This window comes from Cyprinodon tularosa, unplaced genomic scaffold, assembly GCF_016077235.1.
Source record: "Cyprinodon tularosa strain WSP-4 unplaced genomic scaffold, ASM1607723v1 ctg503, whole genome shotgun sequence".
Lineage (NCBI taxonomy): Eukaryota > Metazoa > Chordata > Actinopteri > Cyprinodontiformes > Cyprinodontidae > Cyprinodon > Cyprinodon tularosa.
The window spans coordinates 412,918-432,648 of NW_024039234.1; the positions used below are offsets into that span (position 1 = coordinate 412,918).

The 19,731-nt window shown below is 38.7% G+C and overlaps 1 protein-coding gene across 12 annotated transcripts in view; it reads right to left on the reverse strand.

Moving 5' to 3' along the window:
* The window catches only part of ehbp1l1b (EH domain binding protein 1-like 1b), a 46,481-nt gene that overhangs the window by 13,586 nt on the left and 13,164 nt on the right, over nucleotides 1-19,731 (reverse strand). For 3 of the 12 annotated variants that reach the window (XM_038303068.1, XM_038303075.1, XM_038303069.1), the window contains exons 5-13: nucleotides 19,087-19,265; nucleotides 17,794-17,912; nucleotides 17,569-17,658; nucleotides 15,349-15,993; nucleotides 12,980-13,036; nucleotides 12,745-12,885; nucleotides 12,427-12,633; nucleotides 12,145-12,301; nucleotides 2,977-3,420 (exon numbers count right to left, since the gene is read on the reverse strand). In XM_038303068.1, the coding sequence (XP_038158996.1) occupies nucleotides 2,977-3,420; nucleotides 12,145-12,301; nucleotides 12,427-12,633; nucleotides 12,745-12,885; nucleotides 12,980-13,036; nucleotides 15,349-15,993; nucleotides 17,569-17,658; nucleotides 17,794-17,912; nucleotides 19,087-19,265 (2,039 nt within the window). Of the gene's footprint in view, nucleotides 1-2,674; nucleotides 2,774-2,976; nucleotides 3,421-5,776; nucleotides 7,160-7,913; nucleotides 8,238-12,144; nucleotides 12,302-12,426; nucleotides 12,634-12,744; nucleotides 12,886-12,979; nucleotides 13,037-15,348; nucleotides 15,994-17,568; nucleotides 17,659-17,793; nucleotides 17,913-19,086; nucleotides 19,266-19,731 lie in introns of those variants that run through there. The other 9 variants (XM_038303072.1, XM_038303079.1, XM_038303073.1 and 6 more) reach the window with 8 other exon arrangements.

The following is a 19,731-nucleotide window of genomic DNA, read 5'->3' on the forward strand; positions in this document are numbered from 1 at the left end:
TGTTAATATTTCCCATTGTTTCGTCTCTACCTCCTTCTCTTTCAAACTTTCTGTTCCATTCTTCTCTGACGCTATCCTTCTCAGCTTTTCTATCTCTTCCTTCTTGGTTTTGTCCATTTCTTGTTTCTGCGTTTCCTTTTTTTCTGCCTCGATCATTCTTATTGTATTACTTTCTCTCTTCTCTCCATCTTTTTTCTTCAGTGGTTCTTTTGCTATCATATCTTTCTCTCCTCTCACTGGTATTTCTTTTTCTAGGCTCTTTGCCTCTTCTTTCCCCATATTTTCCCTTTCAGCATTTATACATTTTTCCATTCCCTCTCTTTCTTGTCTTTCCATCGCCTGTTCTCTCTCCTTCTCTTGTTCACTGGCTGCCAGTCGCAGACTGGCTACCAAGCTCAGTCCACGTCTGGTGGCTTCTGGTTCATGAACCGATGTATTCTTGGGGACCTCCTCTTTAACAACCACCTGACCTTCTGCTGCGTCAGAAAAACCCACTGGAGGTAAAATGTCTACATCAACAGAGCTTGGTGGCTCATTATCTGGTTCAGTAATGCACAGCGCTTCTCTTTCTACTTCTTGTAGACATAGTTGTTCAGCACTATTTTTTAGTGGCCATTGTTTATCTGCTGAAGTCTCCTGACTGGCACCATCTGATCCCGATGTGAGCAGCATGGAGGCCATTGTCTCATAGCTAAGAAGCAAAACAGGACAAACAGGAAAACTGTGAGACAGAGCTCACCCCGAAATGACCCAGCAGCATGACCACAGTTGAACTACTGACAAAGAACCAGCTGAACGCCATGCTTGATTTGCTTCCTTAGCAGACTTTGTTTTGGTGCACATCCAAGAAATTGCTCAAAGTAACCAAAGAAAATAGCTAGTTCCCTCTATTCAAACTCTAAATAGAAAGAACCACTATTTTCTTTCTTGTATAAATCATACTGGCACCGCATGATTCATACAAGTGAAATACCTCGTAAACAACGTTGAAACTCTCAAAATCAAGGGTAGATTACTAGATATGCAAATAAAAATTAGTAAAATGGCAAATGTTTTGAGCAGAACAACAAAGTGAATGCTAACAGCAAAACCAATACACCAAAAACATCAAGATCACCACATAAAATTTGCACACTACACATTATAGACTGGTAAATCTGGAGGTTTTCTGTTGTAGGTTTGAGAAACCATGAGGAATATTTTAGCATAAATATGAACAGATTTTTCCAAAACATCCCAATTGGTATTAGTCAGTTTGTTTTTAATGTTTGATTGGAGCACAGTCTTTGTTTGTTTTTTGCCTTTTTTGCTACAGTCAGTAAAGCAAATGTTAATGCCATTAGGCTGCTGTTTTTTATCATCTGTCAAAGTTTGGTCTTTGCTGAGGCTTATGCATTTTTCCCCCCAGCCAAACATGTTCAAAATAAGACTATTTAAAAGGAAACCTGCATCTGGCAACATGGCACAGCATTACACACTACACAGTCTAAAGAGGAAAAAACCAAAACACTAAAAGTGTCAGAAAAAAATGACTCACTAAACAAAACAGAAACTTAAGATTTGAATTACTTATTAAAGAGACCCAACTAGGTGAAAGGACTGAACTCATAAAGCATGTTTTAAGTCTTACTGACCAGTCAAAGTGCTTTATAATATCACTACATTAACCCAATTTCTCTCTTAAATATGCACAGATTCATACACCAACATGCAGACCGGTGAGCAACTTGGTATGTACATGCCTTGTTGATGAATCGGTATATGAAAAGAGGAAGCAGGAATTGCCCAAAAAACTCTCAGATTGCAAGATGACTACCCTTCTCATAATTTCCCTTTAGAAAAGGCCTCAAACTCCATAGTGTTTAGTTCAAGCTTCCTACTATCTGCTATCAGCAGGAATATCTGCACAAGTGTAGAAATTAGTTTTCTTATACATGCATCAAGTGTTTAAAAACATGGCTGCTACACATTGCATCCTGTGATAGCAGGGATAGGTGCTTTTTTTTTCTAAAAAAAAAAAAAAGGGAGAAAAAAAAAAAGAGCACCAAAACAATGCCGCATCCCAGAATGCACTGAGCGGCAGCCATGTTTTTGAAAATCTTGATGCTTGTATAAAAGCCAATTTAGATATTTTTATATCTGGCATTTTATACCCCTTGCTGACACTTAAAATAACTTACTTTGACTTATTTTTTATTTAGCAATATTCACACCAAGGAATGTTATTGCGAGCTTCAATCAGAAACAGTACATTCGCTGAGCAGAAAATGGGTATTTCAGCCTTTCAGGACAGCACTTGGGGCAGTTTAAGCTCAAAATCTTCATTTATACACATTAAGGGTTCTAACAGTAGCCAATAGAAATGTTGTTAGGAGACCTTAAAGCACATTAGGGAGCTATAATAATTATGATTTAGAGCTCTCTGCTCCCAATGTTTAGCACTGAAAACAAAATTTCAGAAAAATGATTGCCTGTAAAGTTACATTCTAATCAGATTTGATGCTGTTTTCATTTTGTTTCTATAAACTACCTCATAACCAGTTGGGTTCATTCATGCAGAAATTTATAAAAAAAGAAAAATATTTCAATGACTAATGTTATATTAGTCTGCAAAAATCAGCATTCAGCAGAGCACCTGAACAGGTAATCTGACCACAGCAGCAGGCAGACTCACCCTCTGTGCAAAACCCCAAACATTGCTGACATGAAGCCAGCAGATGTCTCATTCTGTTCCTCTGCAACACACACATCTCCCTCTGCCCATTTCAGGGCGCTAACACACACACACACAGAAAAAAAACATACACACATTTATTTAACTATAAAGCTCAGATAAAATTCCTTCCGTTTGAAAGAGGAGCTTAAATGGGGTTAGTTGTAGCCACTGATTGCTGTGGTTAGACTGCAGCACATTGGAATGATGTTAGTAAAGGTTTAGGTTTGTGTCTGGAAGGTATGCAACCATTACTGACTCACCCCCCTACTACACCCTCCTCCTGCTCCTTCGCTGCAGGACTTTCAGTACTTTCCGACTCTCTATGCGCCCCTGCTTCCGCTGTGGTCTCCTCCACAGCTGCCCAAAGTTTGTTCACTTCACGGCTCTCCGGCTCCTCTGTGATCACAAGGCTTTCTCCATCAACAGCTTCAGCTTGCTTCTTTTCGCCATCTCCTTCCTGTTGCAGTTTACATGAAAGCTTGAGGTCTTGCCCCTGCTCTCGTTTCGGTTTTGCCGGCAACACATCTGTCTTCTCTCCAGCTGATTTTTGGGAAGGCTCAGGGGAGATTGCTGGTTGCACAGTGGGTCTTTCAGGCTCCTTTGGCTCATCTGAGGCTAATTGTGAGCTTGTTGTTGGTGATTCTGAATAATTTGCTGGTTGGAGCTTCTCTGATTCCCCCTTGGTAGATTCTTCTGAAGGTGAACTGCAAAAAAAGTCAGATTAATGTTAATTCATGGCTTCTCTAAACACATTTATTTTTATTATTCAAAGTTATGCTTTAGAAAAACAGAAGCATGGAAAGGAGGATAAATCAGAGAAGCAAGCACAAAGCTGTCCCCCCGTCATCCATCCTTACCCTCTGCAACAAGGTTTTGCACCCATCTTGGCAGATATTTGAACAGTTGTATCAGTTAAATTTCTCCCCTCTAACACTTTCCAAAGAGGAGTCTCTGCATCTGACAGCCTCTGTGGAGACGGTGCTAAGGTCAAGACCTCTAATTTCAGTGTTTTATTCAGGTCAACAGTAGAGCCTGAATGAATATCAGATGGAGAATGACAGGAGTCGGATCGTTCCTTTTCTGGGGTGTCACTGTTTGATATGGAGCGTTCCTCTATGACAGAGGGCTTCTTCAGACTGTAGTAAGAAGGGAAAATAAGGAAAACAAATAAGAAAATAAAGAGAAACAGACAGAAACATGTTGAGGGTTTAAGAGCACACATAGATCAGACAGTGGGAAATTAGGAAGCGAAGCAGAATTTGATGCAACTAACAACTGGGGTGGGATGACTAAAGATATTTCATTATCAGACGGAGGAATCTAAGAAGCTGGGATGAACAAAAAAATCGTTATGGATCCATATTTAACTTGTATCGCTCTCTGTTATTCTGCACATTATATCTGTGTTTAATACAGGACTTTTTTGTGGGGAAAAAATTATATCTATATATTTTTTCACAAGTGTAAAAAGTATTCACATGGGGGGAGGGGGCATGTTTTAATAAAATAGGATGTGTAATGTAGCATGTTTTTAAGTAAGTATTCAGCATATTCGTAAGGCTCAAGGGGTTCTTAGGCCAGGCTATGATGAAATTGGAATGGAGAAAAAAATCAGCAGTGTTGTTTGCAAACAATCTGTATGTTTTAATCTGTAAAATGTTAGAAAAGATAAAATAAAAAAAGAAAAGATTATTTTAAACTTTGAGCAATATTATGAACCAAAGAGAGAGTATAACTTTGAAATTACATGGCACAATTGTATAACATTTATTCAATGTGATTTTTTTTTTAAATGTTATGATATTCATTTCCCTTCTTTAATTCTGAATTCCTGAGCTATCTTTATAGTTATGCTGCTATAGGCTTAGACTTCTGGAAGACTTATAGGGACCCCCATTTCATCATTCTATCTCTATTCTCCCACTCTGCAGAATCTGTTCATTATCAATCTGTAATCTTATGCTCTCTATGCTTTTTCTATTATAGTAGCCTTGCCTTGTCTCTTCCTGTTTGGCTGTTACTCTATCTAGGAGAAAAATATCAGCTGTGCTGCTGCCATCATCACCCTTGTTTATAGATGTTGGAGATTGGCCTGTTTTTCCAGTGTAGTCCTGTTTCTCCAACTGTGACTGGCTGGACGTGCTCTCTTCATCCTCTGACATGGGAGCTGGCTCAGAGCTCGTCTGCCTGGCTGTGTGTTTCCTGGACGGGGCCGCCTTTTGCAGCTGCTTTTTGTAGCTCTGCTTCTGTCTCCTTGAACCCCAGTTGGCCTCGGCAGATGGCCGCTCACACTGAGCCTGGTTCTGCTGGAGGTTTCTTCCTGTTAAAAGGGAGTTTTTCTTCTCCACTGTTGCTACAAGCATGCTTAGTGTGAGGGATTGCAGAAGAGTCAATGAGGTGACCACAGCACCTCATTGACTCCTTGATGTTACATGTTGTGCATTGGCACTACATAAATAAACTGAAGCCCTAAGCTTCCACTTAGGGCTTCTTTGGGGGAAATGTAGGGCTTAGATAATAAAAAACAGAAAGTTCAGAGGAGACAGAGTTTTTTCAGCTGCTGCTCCAAAATGGTGGAATAAGCTTTAATCCTATTTACTATTGTTAAAAATCGGCTTCAAACCTATTTTTATTATTTGGCTTTTAATACAGCATAAGACTCTCTCTTTGTTTGCATTAACATGTTTTTTTTATATTTTTTCTATGGTTTTATTCGTTTTAATTAGTTTGTTCTATCTGTTTTATTTGTTTAAACGTCTATGTAGATTTTTATTATTTAAATTTTACTTGGTAAGTACAGCACTTTTTGGCAGTTATGGTTGTTTTTGTGTTGAGGAAAAAAACTAAAAAGATTTTAATTTGTAGCTAACCACAGAGCTCAGCTCATCAGCACAGAACAAACACAACACTTATGGGAAATATCTGAAACATGGAATAAATCAGCTCAAAATCATTGAAGGAGAGCAGATCAGATGATTTGTTTGCTCATAAATCAATATATTGTATATTTAGCATAGAAACAGGCAGGAACAAAGCAGGATACACCAAAGGTTATATCTTTGCATCATTACTGTAACTTACCGCTCATCAATAGTAGAGTTTGGTTCAGTGAATTTCTTTCCATCTTCTGCCCGGATGCAAAGCAGCTGCAGAGGCTGTTTGGGTGTAAGACTGGTTTTGACCAGAGGAGGGAGCTGTGTAGGAGGAAGCTGGGTTTGTGTTTCACCTTTAATGACTGTGTGTGATTGTTTGACATCAGGAGGAGAGAATAATTTCATCTTCTCCTTGTCCTCATCTGACTTGTTCTCCTCCACAATGCTCAGCAAAGTTGCTCTCTCCTCTTCCTTCTTTCTGATCTCCATCTCCTCCTTCTGCTGCAAAAGCTTCTTTTGTTCTTCGTTCCTCTTCCTTTCCTCCTCTTCTTTCTCCTCTTTGATTTTCTTCTCCGCTTCCTGCCTCTTCTGCTCCTCTTGCAACCGTCTCTGCTGTTCTTCTCTCTTCTTTCTTTCTTCTGCATCCTTCTGCATCCTTTCCTTCTCCCTCTGCTCTAATAAAAGCCTCTCCTTCCTCCTATCCTCCTCTTCACGTCTTTTCTTCTCTTCCTGATTCTTTCTCTCAGTTCTTTCTCTCTCTTCTTGTAAAGCTCTTTCCTTTTCTTCTTGTTCCTTCTTTCTTTTGTCGTCTGCCTCGTTGACCCTTTTCTCCTCCTCCTCCCTTTTTCTCTCTTCCAGATCTTTGATTTTCTTCTCTTCTTCTCTTCTCTTCATCTCATCATTCAACCTCTTTTTCTCTTCCTCCTCCTTCTTCCTCTTATCCTCTTTCCGTCTCCCCTCCTCGTTTCTTTTTTTCTCTTCCTCTGCCTTCTGTTTCTTTCTTTTCTCCTCCTCCTTTATGTTCTGTTGTTCCCTCTCTTTTGCCTCTCTCAGAAGTCTTTCCTCCATTTTCCTCCTCTCTTCCATCTGCAGAAGTTTTATTTTCTCCTCCTCCCGCTTCTTTCTTTGCTCCTCTAATTGTTTCTCCTCTTCTTTCATCTTCTTCAGGAATTGTTCTCTCTCCTGTTGTTTCTGTGCTTCTGTCCCCAGGAGCATCCTCTCCTGTTCTTTTCTTCTCTGCTCCTCTTCCTCCCTAATTTTCTCCTGTTTATCCCTCTTCTCCTTCAGGAGTCTGGCCTCTTCTAGTTTCATCCTCTCCTTCTCCCTCTTTTCATCCTCTTCCTCCTGTAGAATTCTCCTCTTCTCCTCTTCAAGCACCCTTTTCCTCTCTTCCTCATGCTTTTGCATTTCCTCCTTTTGCTTCAGGTGCGCCTTATTTTGCTCTGCCTCTTTCCGGCTCTGCTCCTCTTCTTTTTTCTGGATATCTGATCGTTTCTGGTGCTCCGTCAGTACGGACGCTCCCTCTAACTGTTCTGTTTGGGATGTCTTTTCATTTGCTTTATTTTCAAGACTGCAGAACAGATAAATAAAAAGGCTTAACCTTTGTATCTTCTTTGTCAGTATACTTTGCAGTCTTATTTCATGGTGCATTTTAAAAGCATTCCTACTCCTAAACTTGTTCACATTTCTTTCATGTTACAGCTACAAACTTTGAAGTACTTCATTGGGATTTCATGTAACAGAGAAACACAAAATTAAAAGGAAAAATACTATTTTATTTCTAATTCTGATGGTTTTTAACATACTTTACAAATACAAATCTAGAAAGTGTGCGGTAAATTGGCAGTCAGGCCCCCTGACTCCAGACCAGGACCACATCTTGCTGCAGTTATAGAGGCCAGACAGAGCTGGGGAAAAAAAGAGTCAATTTCGTTCCTCTGTTTTCTATCAAATCTCCTATGCCCCTGAAGGTGAAATCTTTTTACCAATTAAATTATTTAGGTATGCAATTCACCTCACAAAGTATCGTTTTCTTCCATTTATCAATTATTCAGGTCTTTGTGTTGGTCTTCCACATAAAAACATCAGTGAAACACAATTAACCTGTTTTTTTTTTACATACATACATATATATATATATATATATATATATATATATATATATATATATATATATATATATATATATATATATATATATATATATATATATATATATATATATAAAATGTGAACAAATGGTAAAAATAGTGAATGCTTTTGCAAAGGCACTTTCTACTCATTTTGTGACTTTGATCTTGCCATTAAGATTCAACAAAACTCACCCTGGAGGACACCTTTTGATAGTATCACACCTAAAGTCATCTTCTTCCAGAAACAATCCCCCCGATTTCTGCCTCTGGTTAAGGGACCGGTTAAAAACGTCTTCATTGAAAACCTCAGGTTTTGTTGGGGAAATGTTTTTTTCGCTCGTAACTCCCTCGCTTAACTTTTTCAGTTCAGATTTTCCCTCAACATTCAGCTGCTTAGGTGTGATAAATGCAGCTACGACAGAGGTGGATGGCTGCTCAGGGGCGGAGCTCTCACTGCAGGAAAAAGGCCAGGGAGGTGGCGGGGCTATGATCAGCTCTGAGCAGGGCTGAGCAGGACTGAGGACAGAGATATAAGCAGTCAGACTTAAAGGAGACAAACTGCAGAGCCGTGGGTTATCTTAAAATGAGGGGGCAACAGGAAGCAAAGTGCAGAGGTTAACTCATGTTAGCATCGTGGAAGTTCCAAAGTCAGACGTACAAAGCAACATGACATGTCAATGAGCAGCAGACAGACAATTCTCAGAAGCCTTGATTCATATCAGTGAGATGAATCACTCAGGTTGGTTAGCTTGGAGCCATTTGGATCATTGTGGGTGCTGGTAAAGTAAGGTAAACTTGTTCTAACCTGTTAATACTCAGTCATTAGTCCGTATACAAAACATCAAAACTATGAATATTACTGTGAAAGAAGGAGGGCTTCACTAAGCTATGAAAAGTAGCTGTTAGTTTGTTTGTCTGACTCTGAATCTCAGTTCAGTTGGGTTTTACACAAACAGATCAACAGTCAACTTGGAAAATAGTTTTGGCAAAGAAAAAAAAAAAAATCTGTTTTTGAGGGCTGAGATGATTTGTCTGTGGTTTTAGTGCTAACGGCTGTCTTAGCTCTTTCACACCCAAAGATGACAAAGATAAACATCAATCAGCTTCAGAAATGTTTTGTAAAACCCTGCCCTGTTTCCGTTTACAGAATAAATGCCTTTCAATAATCTATTCTTACATGTAAAAATAAATCCTAACACAGGTACAATATCTACATAAAATCCTAATTAATGACAACAATAATTCCTACTGCAACTGAATTAAATGACATATTTATTACTATGATAATACATTTTTATTGTTTCCTTAATCTGATTCAGAGATTTAAGATAAGAATGATAAAAAAAAAAATGTAGTTTGTAACTGAGTAACATTTAAAAATCTTGGTTTACCTTTATGTTTTTGGTTTTAAAGATGATCAATGGATTCCCTCTGAACACAATTTTTGGGAGAACATCTGGTAATTAGACATATCTAAAGCTAAAGTTCTGTAGCATGTGTTCATCTAGCATTAAGACCTACAGACAAGTCAGCCAGTGGATTTCCTCCTTTTCCATCCAAGGATCATGAATAAGTTTGACTTTGAATAAGAAGACTGGAAACACATGAGATGAAGCACACGTCAAACCCTTTCGGTGAGTTAAAATATCACAACTTCAAATATTAGGAAAATATTGACAGAAAGGATGCTAGTTTCAAAATCTGATTTTATTTTAATAACAATTTCTCTACTAAATTTTAAGTTAATTATATATATATATTAAATCATATATAGATATAAATCATATATTTTTGCTAGCGAACCAATCATGTGTTGTTTTGAATCCTCAAGTGCAGAGAAAATCATTCTAACTTGTCTCACGTTGAATTTTAAACCTGCTCATTGAGCCAAATGTGATCTAACCACAGAAAACCGAGCAACGTCCCATCAGACACCAGACCTTTATGATGGTAAACAGTTTGCATACAACAAAAACACTCACTGCACATGCAGGGATACTAAATTTGACTAGAGTGCTCAACACCTGTACAAACCATTATTTCAATGTTGATTTCAGCTCCAAATGATAGAAGAAAATAAAAACTACCAATTATAATTTCATTAATTTTCTTTCCGTTCAGCAAATGAATGTTCTCTTAAATTCAGTTTAACATGTGCAGTGTTTTTCCTAAACTAAATATAGATAATGTAAAATAATCTTTATTTAAGGAAAACAGGCCATTGGTAGAAGTTTCCTATCACAAACCCAGCCAACAATGTAAGTCAGTGAATTAGCCTTTTGTTTCCTCTTAAACAGTCAGCTGTTTTTTTTGCATGGTCATGCAGCATTGCCCAAAACACATTTAAAGCCACTGAAGAGATTCTTTTCTGCAAGATTTAAGCCTGTTTGTGGTTGCAATGACATGGATGATTGAAAATGTACACAGGCATCAACAAGTTTGACAAGTCTGGCCAAGCAGACCCATCCCATCACAGAATTTAGGGTAAAATATATTTTCTTTTGTAAATAGTGCCTGTAGGATTGGAGGTACATGAAAGATTGTTACAATTACAGTAAAGAAATAAATATTTCTTCACTGTAATTATAAATCACTGTTTTATGAAGGGGGAGTGGCGGCCTAGTGGTAAGGGCATAGAGCTTGGAACCCTGAGGTTATGAGTCAAAACAAGCTCCCACAGGCTGCCACTCTGGGTCTCTGAGCAAGACCCTTGACCCCTGATTGCTCCCTTGGCGCCCCACGATGGCAGCCTACTGCTCCCCAAGGGGGTGGGTTAAATGTAGAGGTACATTTATCCAATGTGAGATCATTAAAGTTACCGTAATTTTCGGACTATAAGCCGCGACTTTTCCCCCATTTTTCGACCATTTTTTCGACCTTGCGGCTAATATAACAATGCGGCTTATCTATGGACTTTTACAGCTAACAGCCGCTAGGGTAATACCTAAATTTATGGATTTTACCATCCACCATGTTGACGTCACATTTGCTTCAACACACAAGTAAGGTAGCCGCGCGCACGGGAATGCGGAGGTCCTCCGGAAGCAGACTTCTAACGCGAGTGGTACGAGACGCTAGACGGTTTGTGTGACGTCCTCATTATGTAAAACAAACGTACCAGTAGAAATAATAAATAGGAGCTTCCCCAAACAGTTGCCTCCTTCCGGACAATCCTCTCTGTGCACGAACCATATGGTAATTAAACATAAAAAACCTGCGGCTTATAGTTCGGTGCGGCTTGTATATGTACAAATCATGCAATTCAGCTTCTGCGGCTTTATGTCCGAAAATTACGGTAACTTATTTTTGTTATGAAGGTAATCAAGAGGGAGTATAAACTATGTACAAAAAAAAAATTCCAAAGAAAACAACCTATTTCCAGTTTTCCCACATATGTAACCTTCCAGATTATTTACACCAACTAGACACTTTCATGACCACAAGTTTACATGGAATGTATTCAGAGTTTTGTTAACAGACCAACAAAACACTATATAGTTGAGAAAAGGAAGAAAGAATTAATGTCTGTTAGGAATAAATGGCATGAAATCATCCCTCTTGACTATCTTACCCCAAATAAAATCTTATAGGTTTGTTAGAGAAAGAGCATCACAATACCAAGAAAAAGAGCAGACAGGCCAGGGATGAAGTTGTAGAGAATTTTAAAGCACACTTAAGATTATAGGAGACCTGAAGTTTTGAACACAAAGCTCCTTTTCCCCTCATCCTCAAATACACAACTACAAATCTACCAAGAGGAAACATTAAAGCCATGTTAGGAGAGCGTTAAACAATAAAGCAGTCAAGATGTCCACAGTAACTTTGAAGAAGCTGCAGATTTACAACCAAGGTGCAACAGTGGGTTGAAAGGGTAAATGTTGACTGCGCACCTCACAGATCTGACTTTTATGGAGGAGTAGTGAGACAGTTGACATGTTGAAACGAAGACATTAAAAGTTACATTCACAGTTTTCTTAAATCCTTACTGGGAAAACAGCAAACATCTGGAATCTATTAGAATCTGTGGAAGTTCTGCATTCATTCAATCCAAACTTTCGTCCTCTTCTAAGTAAAATTCTGTCATTAGATTTCAAAAACTGGTAAATATTAAAAATAAAAATGGCTGTAAACACTTGGTAAAGTTTTAAAACCCCGCATATAAATTTTCTTGCATTTCACAACTACGCACTAATTGGTGGTAGTCTGCCACATAAAATGTAAACAACTAACAGTGAAATCTGATATTAGAAATACTTTAGCAAGGCATTGCATTTTCATTTTATCTTAATACAACACAAGAAAAATTATCTATTCCTTTCTTTCTTTATAAGATCTGTTTAGTTAGCCGTTTTTGCCCCTTTCGCTAATAGTACTTGTGTCTAAAGGGACTAAATCGAGATTTGGAATGAAACTCTGGACTCACCTGATCTTTCCAGCTTTGCTCTCTGTAATAATCAGCTTTGACTGATCTGATGTTTTTCTGTTTATTTCTGCCTGGAAACTTGTAGGCGAGGTTTTGTCTTGGCTCGTTGGGCTTAAAGTCGTCTCTTTATCCACCTGATGGACAGGGAGTGATGAGCCTGTTAGAAGAAACCACAAGGAAAAAAACATTGAAGTCAGAAAAAAAGGATTTGGTCCAGATTCAGCATTTAGGAGATAATTATGAACACATGAAGGAGAATGTTTGATTAGGAAGCAGATGTACCTGTCTGACTAGAGAGGACTGGAGCAGAAGGTTGAATGAAAGTGAGAGAGGATGAGAAATAAGATGAGGAGGGAAGAAGCGTGGAAGAACGAGCTGGAATCTCTGGGTCACAGAGAGAATCCAGATCTGGACTAGTCAGCAGAGGCACGGGGCTGATGTTTTCAGTGGTTGCAGGGGGGCCGGAAAGAGGCCAAATGTCCTTAGTAACTAATGGAAATGGAGAGGAAGGATAGAAAGGAAAACAGGAAACAGAAAGAAAACTTACATGAAAAGTAGGAGGCAGGAAATGTGGGAGTAACGATCAAACCCAGTTATTACCTGACTCTGAGCCAGAGGGGGGGCATTTGGGGAGAGATGATAATGATGATGATGAGGAGGAAAGTGGAGAAGATATAGGTGTGGGAGAGGTGGGGCGAGTGATAGACTTCACAACCTGGGGTCTGAAAACATGGGACTGGCCTGATGTGCAGGGGAGGCGAGAGGAGTGATGAGAAGTTATAGGAACCAACTGGATAAGCAACACGTTGGTTAAAGAGTGAAAAAAGAGACACACCGTTAAACTCATCTGCACTCTGAACCTCTTGGGGTCGCTGCTGATGCTTTATAGGAGCTTAAAGGAGAATGGAAAGAGAAGCAGTTAGAAGAGAAAAAAATAAAATAGAGACAAAGAGAAAAAAAAGAACCTGTTGAAGACAAGCATGCAGTTTAGAAACCACGACACACTATGATTAAAACATGTGCATTTCTTGTTTATTTTCTGCTTTAGAAAACCCGTTCCACTTGTCTATTAGGTTTGCAGTGTTATTTGGAAGTAGGAATGATTCCCTTATTACTTCTTTGTGTAATTTGGCTTAAAAAAATCAGAATCTTAAAATATATCTCACAGCGTACCATCAAGTCAAAACAAGAGCCCGTGTCTTTTTCTTTCACTTTCCTCTGCTGAGTTTGCAAACTTCCTGATCTGATGCTGCAAGAGTAAGGCATTTTCCATCCAGAAGCTATAATTTGAAACATGATCATCTGATCTCTACAGGTTAAAAGCTACCAATATGGTCTTTAAAACGAAACTTCTCAAAGTTTAGATCTTGCTTGAAACATTTCAATGTTTGTAGTATTTTTCCTTTGAGGTTGACGGATCTTTGTAATTACAGTGCAAGTCAAAAATATTTACCCGACTTTAACTATTTTGCATCTTTTAATCAAAGGCATCTGTATATTTTATTGCATCTACATGACAGAGAAAAGCCAAAGTAATGCATAGTATCTAAGATCTTTTTACTTTGATTCTAATAAATAAAATCCACTGCAATCAATGGCTTGAGATATAACCTTATTTGGTATCATTAATTCTCAGTGTAAACAAGGTTTGTTAGCAAACGTTTTTGTATGACCAGCATTATGAGGACCAGGGAACTCCACACACACAGATGGAGAAGCAGCCATGAGGTATGTGATAACTGGAGGAGCTGCATGGATATACAGCTCGGGTTGGAAAACATGTTGACATTATAACTAAACAATCTGCCTTTATGGAAGTGCAGAAAAAAAAATGTTCTGTTTGCAATCTGCCAAAATCCATTTAAAATAAAAAGGTTCTCTGGTCATATGAGACCAAAATGGAAGTGTGTGGCCCTCGTTTTAACCTCTAAACATCCACCTCTTTTTGGGAAATTCTCGCCTGTTTTGCATACCCAAATGGAAAAGCAAATAACTTAGGAACTGTAAGCACAAATTACATGTGTGACGCATTATTTGAAAGCTAACACCTTCTAGTTTCTGAATATATACATGAAAATTGGGTGAGTAAAACACCCTAGCTGCATCAAGCCCAAGCTGCATCAGTTCAAACAAGACTCAAAGTTGTTTTTTTGTTCTCAAAGATAATAGGTCTTTTTTGAACAGCAGTAATAAAGACATGCTTGCTTGCTGTGGCTGCTTTGTCATCTTTACATTTTGACATGCAGCTATATCTGTGTTTATTGTGCTTTGGTGCTCGCTGTGTCCATAAAATGAACTTGGTGGTTGATTTGTGGAGAATCTGAGCTTTCCAAAGATGTCTAACATGTCTATATTGGTAAACAGTTTACCTGTCTAATTTTCATGCATTCTAAGTTATTATTTCTAAACCTTTTAAAACAGGTTAGACCCGGTGGGTTTTGAGAGGTTAAACACTAATTATGGTGGAAAACAACACTGAGCATCATCTTTAAAATGTAATCTCCTCAGTTTAACATGGCCAAGGCAGTATTATGCTATGTGGAAGCTTTTTCTACAGTAATGATGGGGAAGCTAATCAATGGATGGAGCTTCATACAGGGAGAACTTGGAGGAAAACATGAGAAGTTGTAAAAGATTTAGGGTTGATTTGAAGGTTCATTATCCGGGAGGATACTGGCCATAAATATACTGACAGACTGCCATTGGAATGGTTCAGATCCAGCACATTAACATGTTAGAAGCCAAAGTATAAATCCAATTAAAGATGTAAGGCAGGAAATGAAACTGGACGTAAATAGGCACTTTGACTCTATGGATGAAACTTATACAAGATGGCGCTGCGCAGGCAGCAGCCGGTCACATCGGCTCCTACTTTTCTTTTCCTTCTTTCTATTTTTTTATCTTCTTAATACACCTTTTTCCTCCTTGTTTGCACCTTCTTTATTACTATGCCAATATGTAACGAGTGAATTTCTCCGCTGTGAGATCAATAAAGCTCATCTATGGTAATCTAATCTAATCTAAACACGACATCGATGAGGAAACATTTAAATATTAAACTCCTCAAAATTTCATTCTGCATCATGCACAGTGCACACAAAGCCCAGTTAGTTCCAAGATATTTAGAAGAAGCACATTACACTAACAGAAATATTCAACTGAGAGTTTAAGCCAAGGCTGTATGTTGTCTCTCAGTATCTTTACCTGGGCCTGCCTGGAAGATTCTGGGCAGAGACGGGGGCTGAGAGAGCATCCGTGTAAGAGGAGGCTGAACAGACGGACTATCATTGGGTAGAGAGGGTGTTTGGGAGGAGGAAGGGAGCTTTGAGGCTGCGGAGGTTGGCTTATGGGTGGAAGTAGCCGATACAGCGAGAGATGTTGTTTGAGGAGACATGAATGAGGAGGTTATTGGGGGTTGAGGTGATAATGATGATGAAGGGGGAAGTATAAGGATCTCTGAGGACAGAGATGGAGGTGGATTAGGCGGCTCTGCAACTGTCTTTGCAGAATCTGGGGAAATCTTACAGGAAGATTTAGAGATTATTGGATCTTCTGCGAGAGCAGAAACGGAGGAGGCGCTCTGAACTGGAGGATGATCTGCTGAGGGAGGAGTTTCAGGAGGCCTGGTTACAGAGTCACTCACAGAAGCATCATGGAGGTTGGGGTTGGCTGTCTTTGGACGCTTACACCTTGGTGAAGGCTGAGGGGAGGGACCAGGGGAGGGCTGGATCTCAGACTGGACAGGAGTGGCTGAGAATGAATGTCGGGCACGTCGGGGGGAGGGACGGGGAGCAGTTGGCAGCGGAGGGCGAGAATGGAGAGTGGAAGGATCAACATCACGCCCACAGGCTGGTTTAATAGATGAAAAGGAAAGGTGATGAAAACAAGGGTGGGAGAAAGTTGAAACGACGAAACAAACACAGAAGCTATTGTTTACATTAAATAATGAAACAATGGTAGAATCACACAAAAGTCAGGAGTGATGCAGTCTTGTGATAGTCATCCTGTTATCACATGACTTAAAGTGAAACAAAAAAATGTTTGAAGATGTTATCAAACCATAAATCCTGATAAATCTAATAGCAAACTAAGCAGCTGCCCAGGTCTTCCACATCAGCAGGGGGCCACAGTGAGCCCTACAGCTTTCATATAAGTCCGATTTATAAATTCATCTGTGTTTTATAACTGAGACTTCACAACTTTCAATTTTCATAAACAAAAAGTCACTCATGAAATAAAATCAGACAGATTATAGAGTTAAAAAAAACATAACTTTTTGCCAAAAAAAAATTTAAAAAACAACTTAAGGTGTTTTAGTCAAAATATGACTTGGCTGGTCAGCTAAAAATACCACCTAACCTGTTCTCAACCATGTCAATAAAGTGGTTAGGTTAGATGAACAATCACCAAACACTGGCTTTATTACCTTTAATCACATGATGATAATTCCAATAATTTTAAACAAAAATAATGAAAAATAAAAAAATAAAATACAAAAAAGAAGAACCCTTAAAAGTAAAAAAGAAAAATATTTTTTACCAGAAAAAGAGTCAGTTGTAGTAAACTAACTGCTTTTTACAGAAGAGGATTAGGGCCACTGAAAAAAAAAAGTTAACTGATTTTTAAATTTTATTTCAGTTTAATATGGGAAAAAAGTCAGAATTCTGAATTTTTTCTCAGAATTCTGACTTTAATCTCAGAATTCTAACTTTTTTCTCAGAATTCTGACAGCTAACAAACATGTTAGCATCAAGCCATAACCATGTCTGTTTTAGAGACTAAACTAGCTCTCTTGTTTTAATGACCTTCTGCTCCTCCATTAATGAGAGGACCCCTCGGGCACGTAAAAAGTTGCCTAATTCCGTCATTTTTTTCCACCAATGTGTCACTGGCCACCTCAAACAACTCACATCTTTGTCAGTCAAGCTGAGTGCTCCCACATCTCTTCCTTCATGGTGCCCATCTACATTAAGATCAAAATTCTGAGATTAAAGTCAGAATTCTGAGAAAAAAGTCAGAATTCTGACTTTTTTCCCATGTTAAACTGAAATAAAATTAAAAAATCAGTTAACTTTTTTTTTTTCAGTGGCCCTAATCCTCTTCCGTAGCTTTTATATGCTGTTTGAAGGTTTCAGCAATTTATCTTTAGATTTGCAAAGGCCAACAGGGAGCTGTTTTTTATGTCTCTAAAGCTTTTTATCCTTATAGATGTATTATAGAACAGTGATGGTAAGAATCTGTTGTCTTCAGCGTTAAAGTGAGAAAGTATGTGGGTTTCAGCAGCAAGGCGAGCAACAGGACAGTGTGAAATACTGCAATACAGTCTGAGCGCTTTAGCAACAGATACAGACAGACAGTATTTTCGCACATGCCCCTTTTAACCTGCAAGAAAAAAATTAAGTAGGAAAAGCAAGAAGTGGGTACCTAAGGCTGAAAACGTGGCTCCAGAGGAAGTTTGTGTGTCAGGAGGAGGGGGAGCGGGACGGTTTGGTCGAATTAGAGTGTCTGGGACAGCTGCAGGAACCATTAATGCAATGAGCAGAGCAGAGGAGGAGAAAGAAAAACGGAGGAGGAGGAAAAGCGTGTTTCAGAGGTGTGATCAGAGGAAATAAATGAATAACAGAGAAAATCAAGATAAAATTGACCTACCTGCAGCGGAGACAGACCTTCGGTCCTCTTCTTCATCGCTCTCATTGAAGTCATCCAGGTTGCCTATATCAGTGGGTTTGACGCTCATGAGGCTGGCAAGGCTCTGCATGTCTTCATCCCTTAGTAACATATACAAAGCTTTATCACCACAATGTTCCAAATGGAAAGGCCACATTACTTTTGACATGGAATCATTATGTAGCTGCAATTATCCTAACATATTAACAACATGGTTTTTGTCTAACAAAACAAAGCAAACATGTATTTGCTCCAAGTTCTGGCTTTTGCTCTTGATGAACTAAAATAAAAACAGATAAAATGCAAACATTAAAAAACACAAACATTTATCTATGCAAAGTCTTCTCATAAGTATTAGGAAAAATCATAACCCTGGATTCTTACTACCATGGTTTTTATTAAAGATAAACTTTCCTAAGTGTTTCTGTACGTTTATTTTTCTGTTTTTTGGGGGTTATTTTTCTGTCTATAAAAATGTTTCATTCAAAATCTATTGGTTCCTAATGAGATTTTTTCCTTACCTGTCCAGAAAATAAGAAAAACCAGAGAACAGGCATAAAGTGACACAACACACAGGCGTTGATGTCCGTATAATAGAATATTTAAATCCCCCTTACAGAACCACTTAATTAAGATACATGCTGCCAACATGCCTTTTTCTGCAATAATGTTACAAATGCAAATAGCTGCAGTTTTGCTAAAAGCCACAAGGGCATTAATTGGAACTACGTGCTTTGATCACATTAGGCTAAGATTAAACAAAAACACTCAGACCGGTTAAGTATGAAACAAAGTATGATTGTAGGACTAAGGCGGTTATTCAGACTCCGGATCATGAAGAAGGATCTGTGATGCTGTGGGTCAGTTTCTTTACCTAAGGCTCCATAAACCTTGTTATTGGCATCATATTGAAATACCTGGACATTTGAAACAAACAAGTTGCCGGCCTCTGCTAAAAGCAAACTCCCTGCCATGTTGTCTTGGCCCACAAACTGAAATCTTTAAGAAAATCTTGGGGAAAAACTGAAGTGGAAAGAAAATTAGAGAGATCCTAGGATTTTTATATGCCTAACTTTTGAAACCTTTTATGCCAAAAGACTTTTTGTGGAAATGGAAAGCATTTAGAGAAGCAATTTCTTTTTTTAGTCCAAAATGAATGGATTTAAATGATGTTTTGTATTTTTATATAGGATCGACTACTTCTTTCAAAGATACTTTTATTTTACGGCTTTTTTTCAAAGTAGAATAGGGTGAACTAATTTTAAAAAAACTCACGTGGCTTTTCCTTCTCGAACAAAAACACATGAGAGTGACAGTTTGAGCTCAGCGTCCACCACTTTGACCGACAGTGGCTTCAGCTTTAGAGTCAGGTCGTGCTGCGTTGGAGTGGGGCTGGCAAAGCGCTTCAGGTTGATGTCAGCAGAAGCTAACACCTTACGGTGACCTTTGTTCTCCTGTGAACAATGAGTAGAAAAAATCATTACATTTGTTCTATACTTTCTATTTTTATCTAAGGCTCAAACTTATTGTGAAAGTTTTAGCTGTAAAAGTAAACCACAGTCTTGAGCTAAAATTGGATCTCCACACTTAAAGGTAGAGTGTGTAAGTATTACTGGGATTTACTGACATAAATGGTATATGGTCTCTACTTATTTTGTGCTTCTTTTTCCAAGTCAGGAAACTTGACCAAAGCAATTTACATTACATTCAGTCATTCACCCATTCACGCACAAACTCACACACTGATGGTGGCAAACTACATCGTAGCCACAGCTGCCTGGGGCTCACTGACAGAAGAGAGGCTGCCGTACACAGGCGCCACTGGGACCTCTGACCACCATCAGTTGGTAATGCGAGTGAAGTGTCTTGCCCAAGGACACAAATACGCTGAAAGCCGAATCTCCCTCACTTGAACCGTCA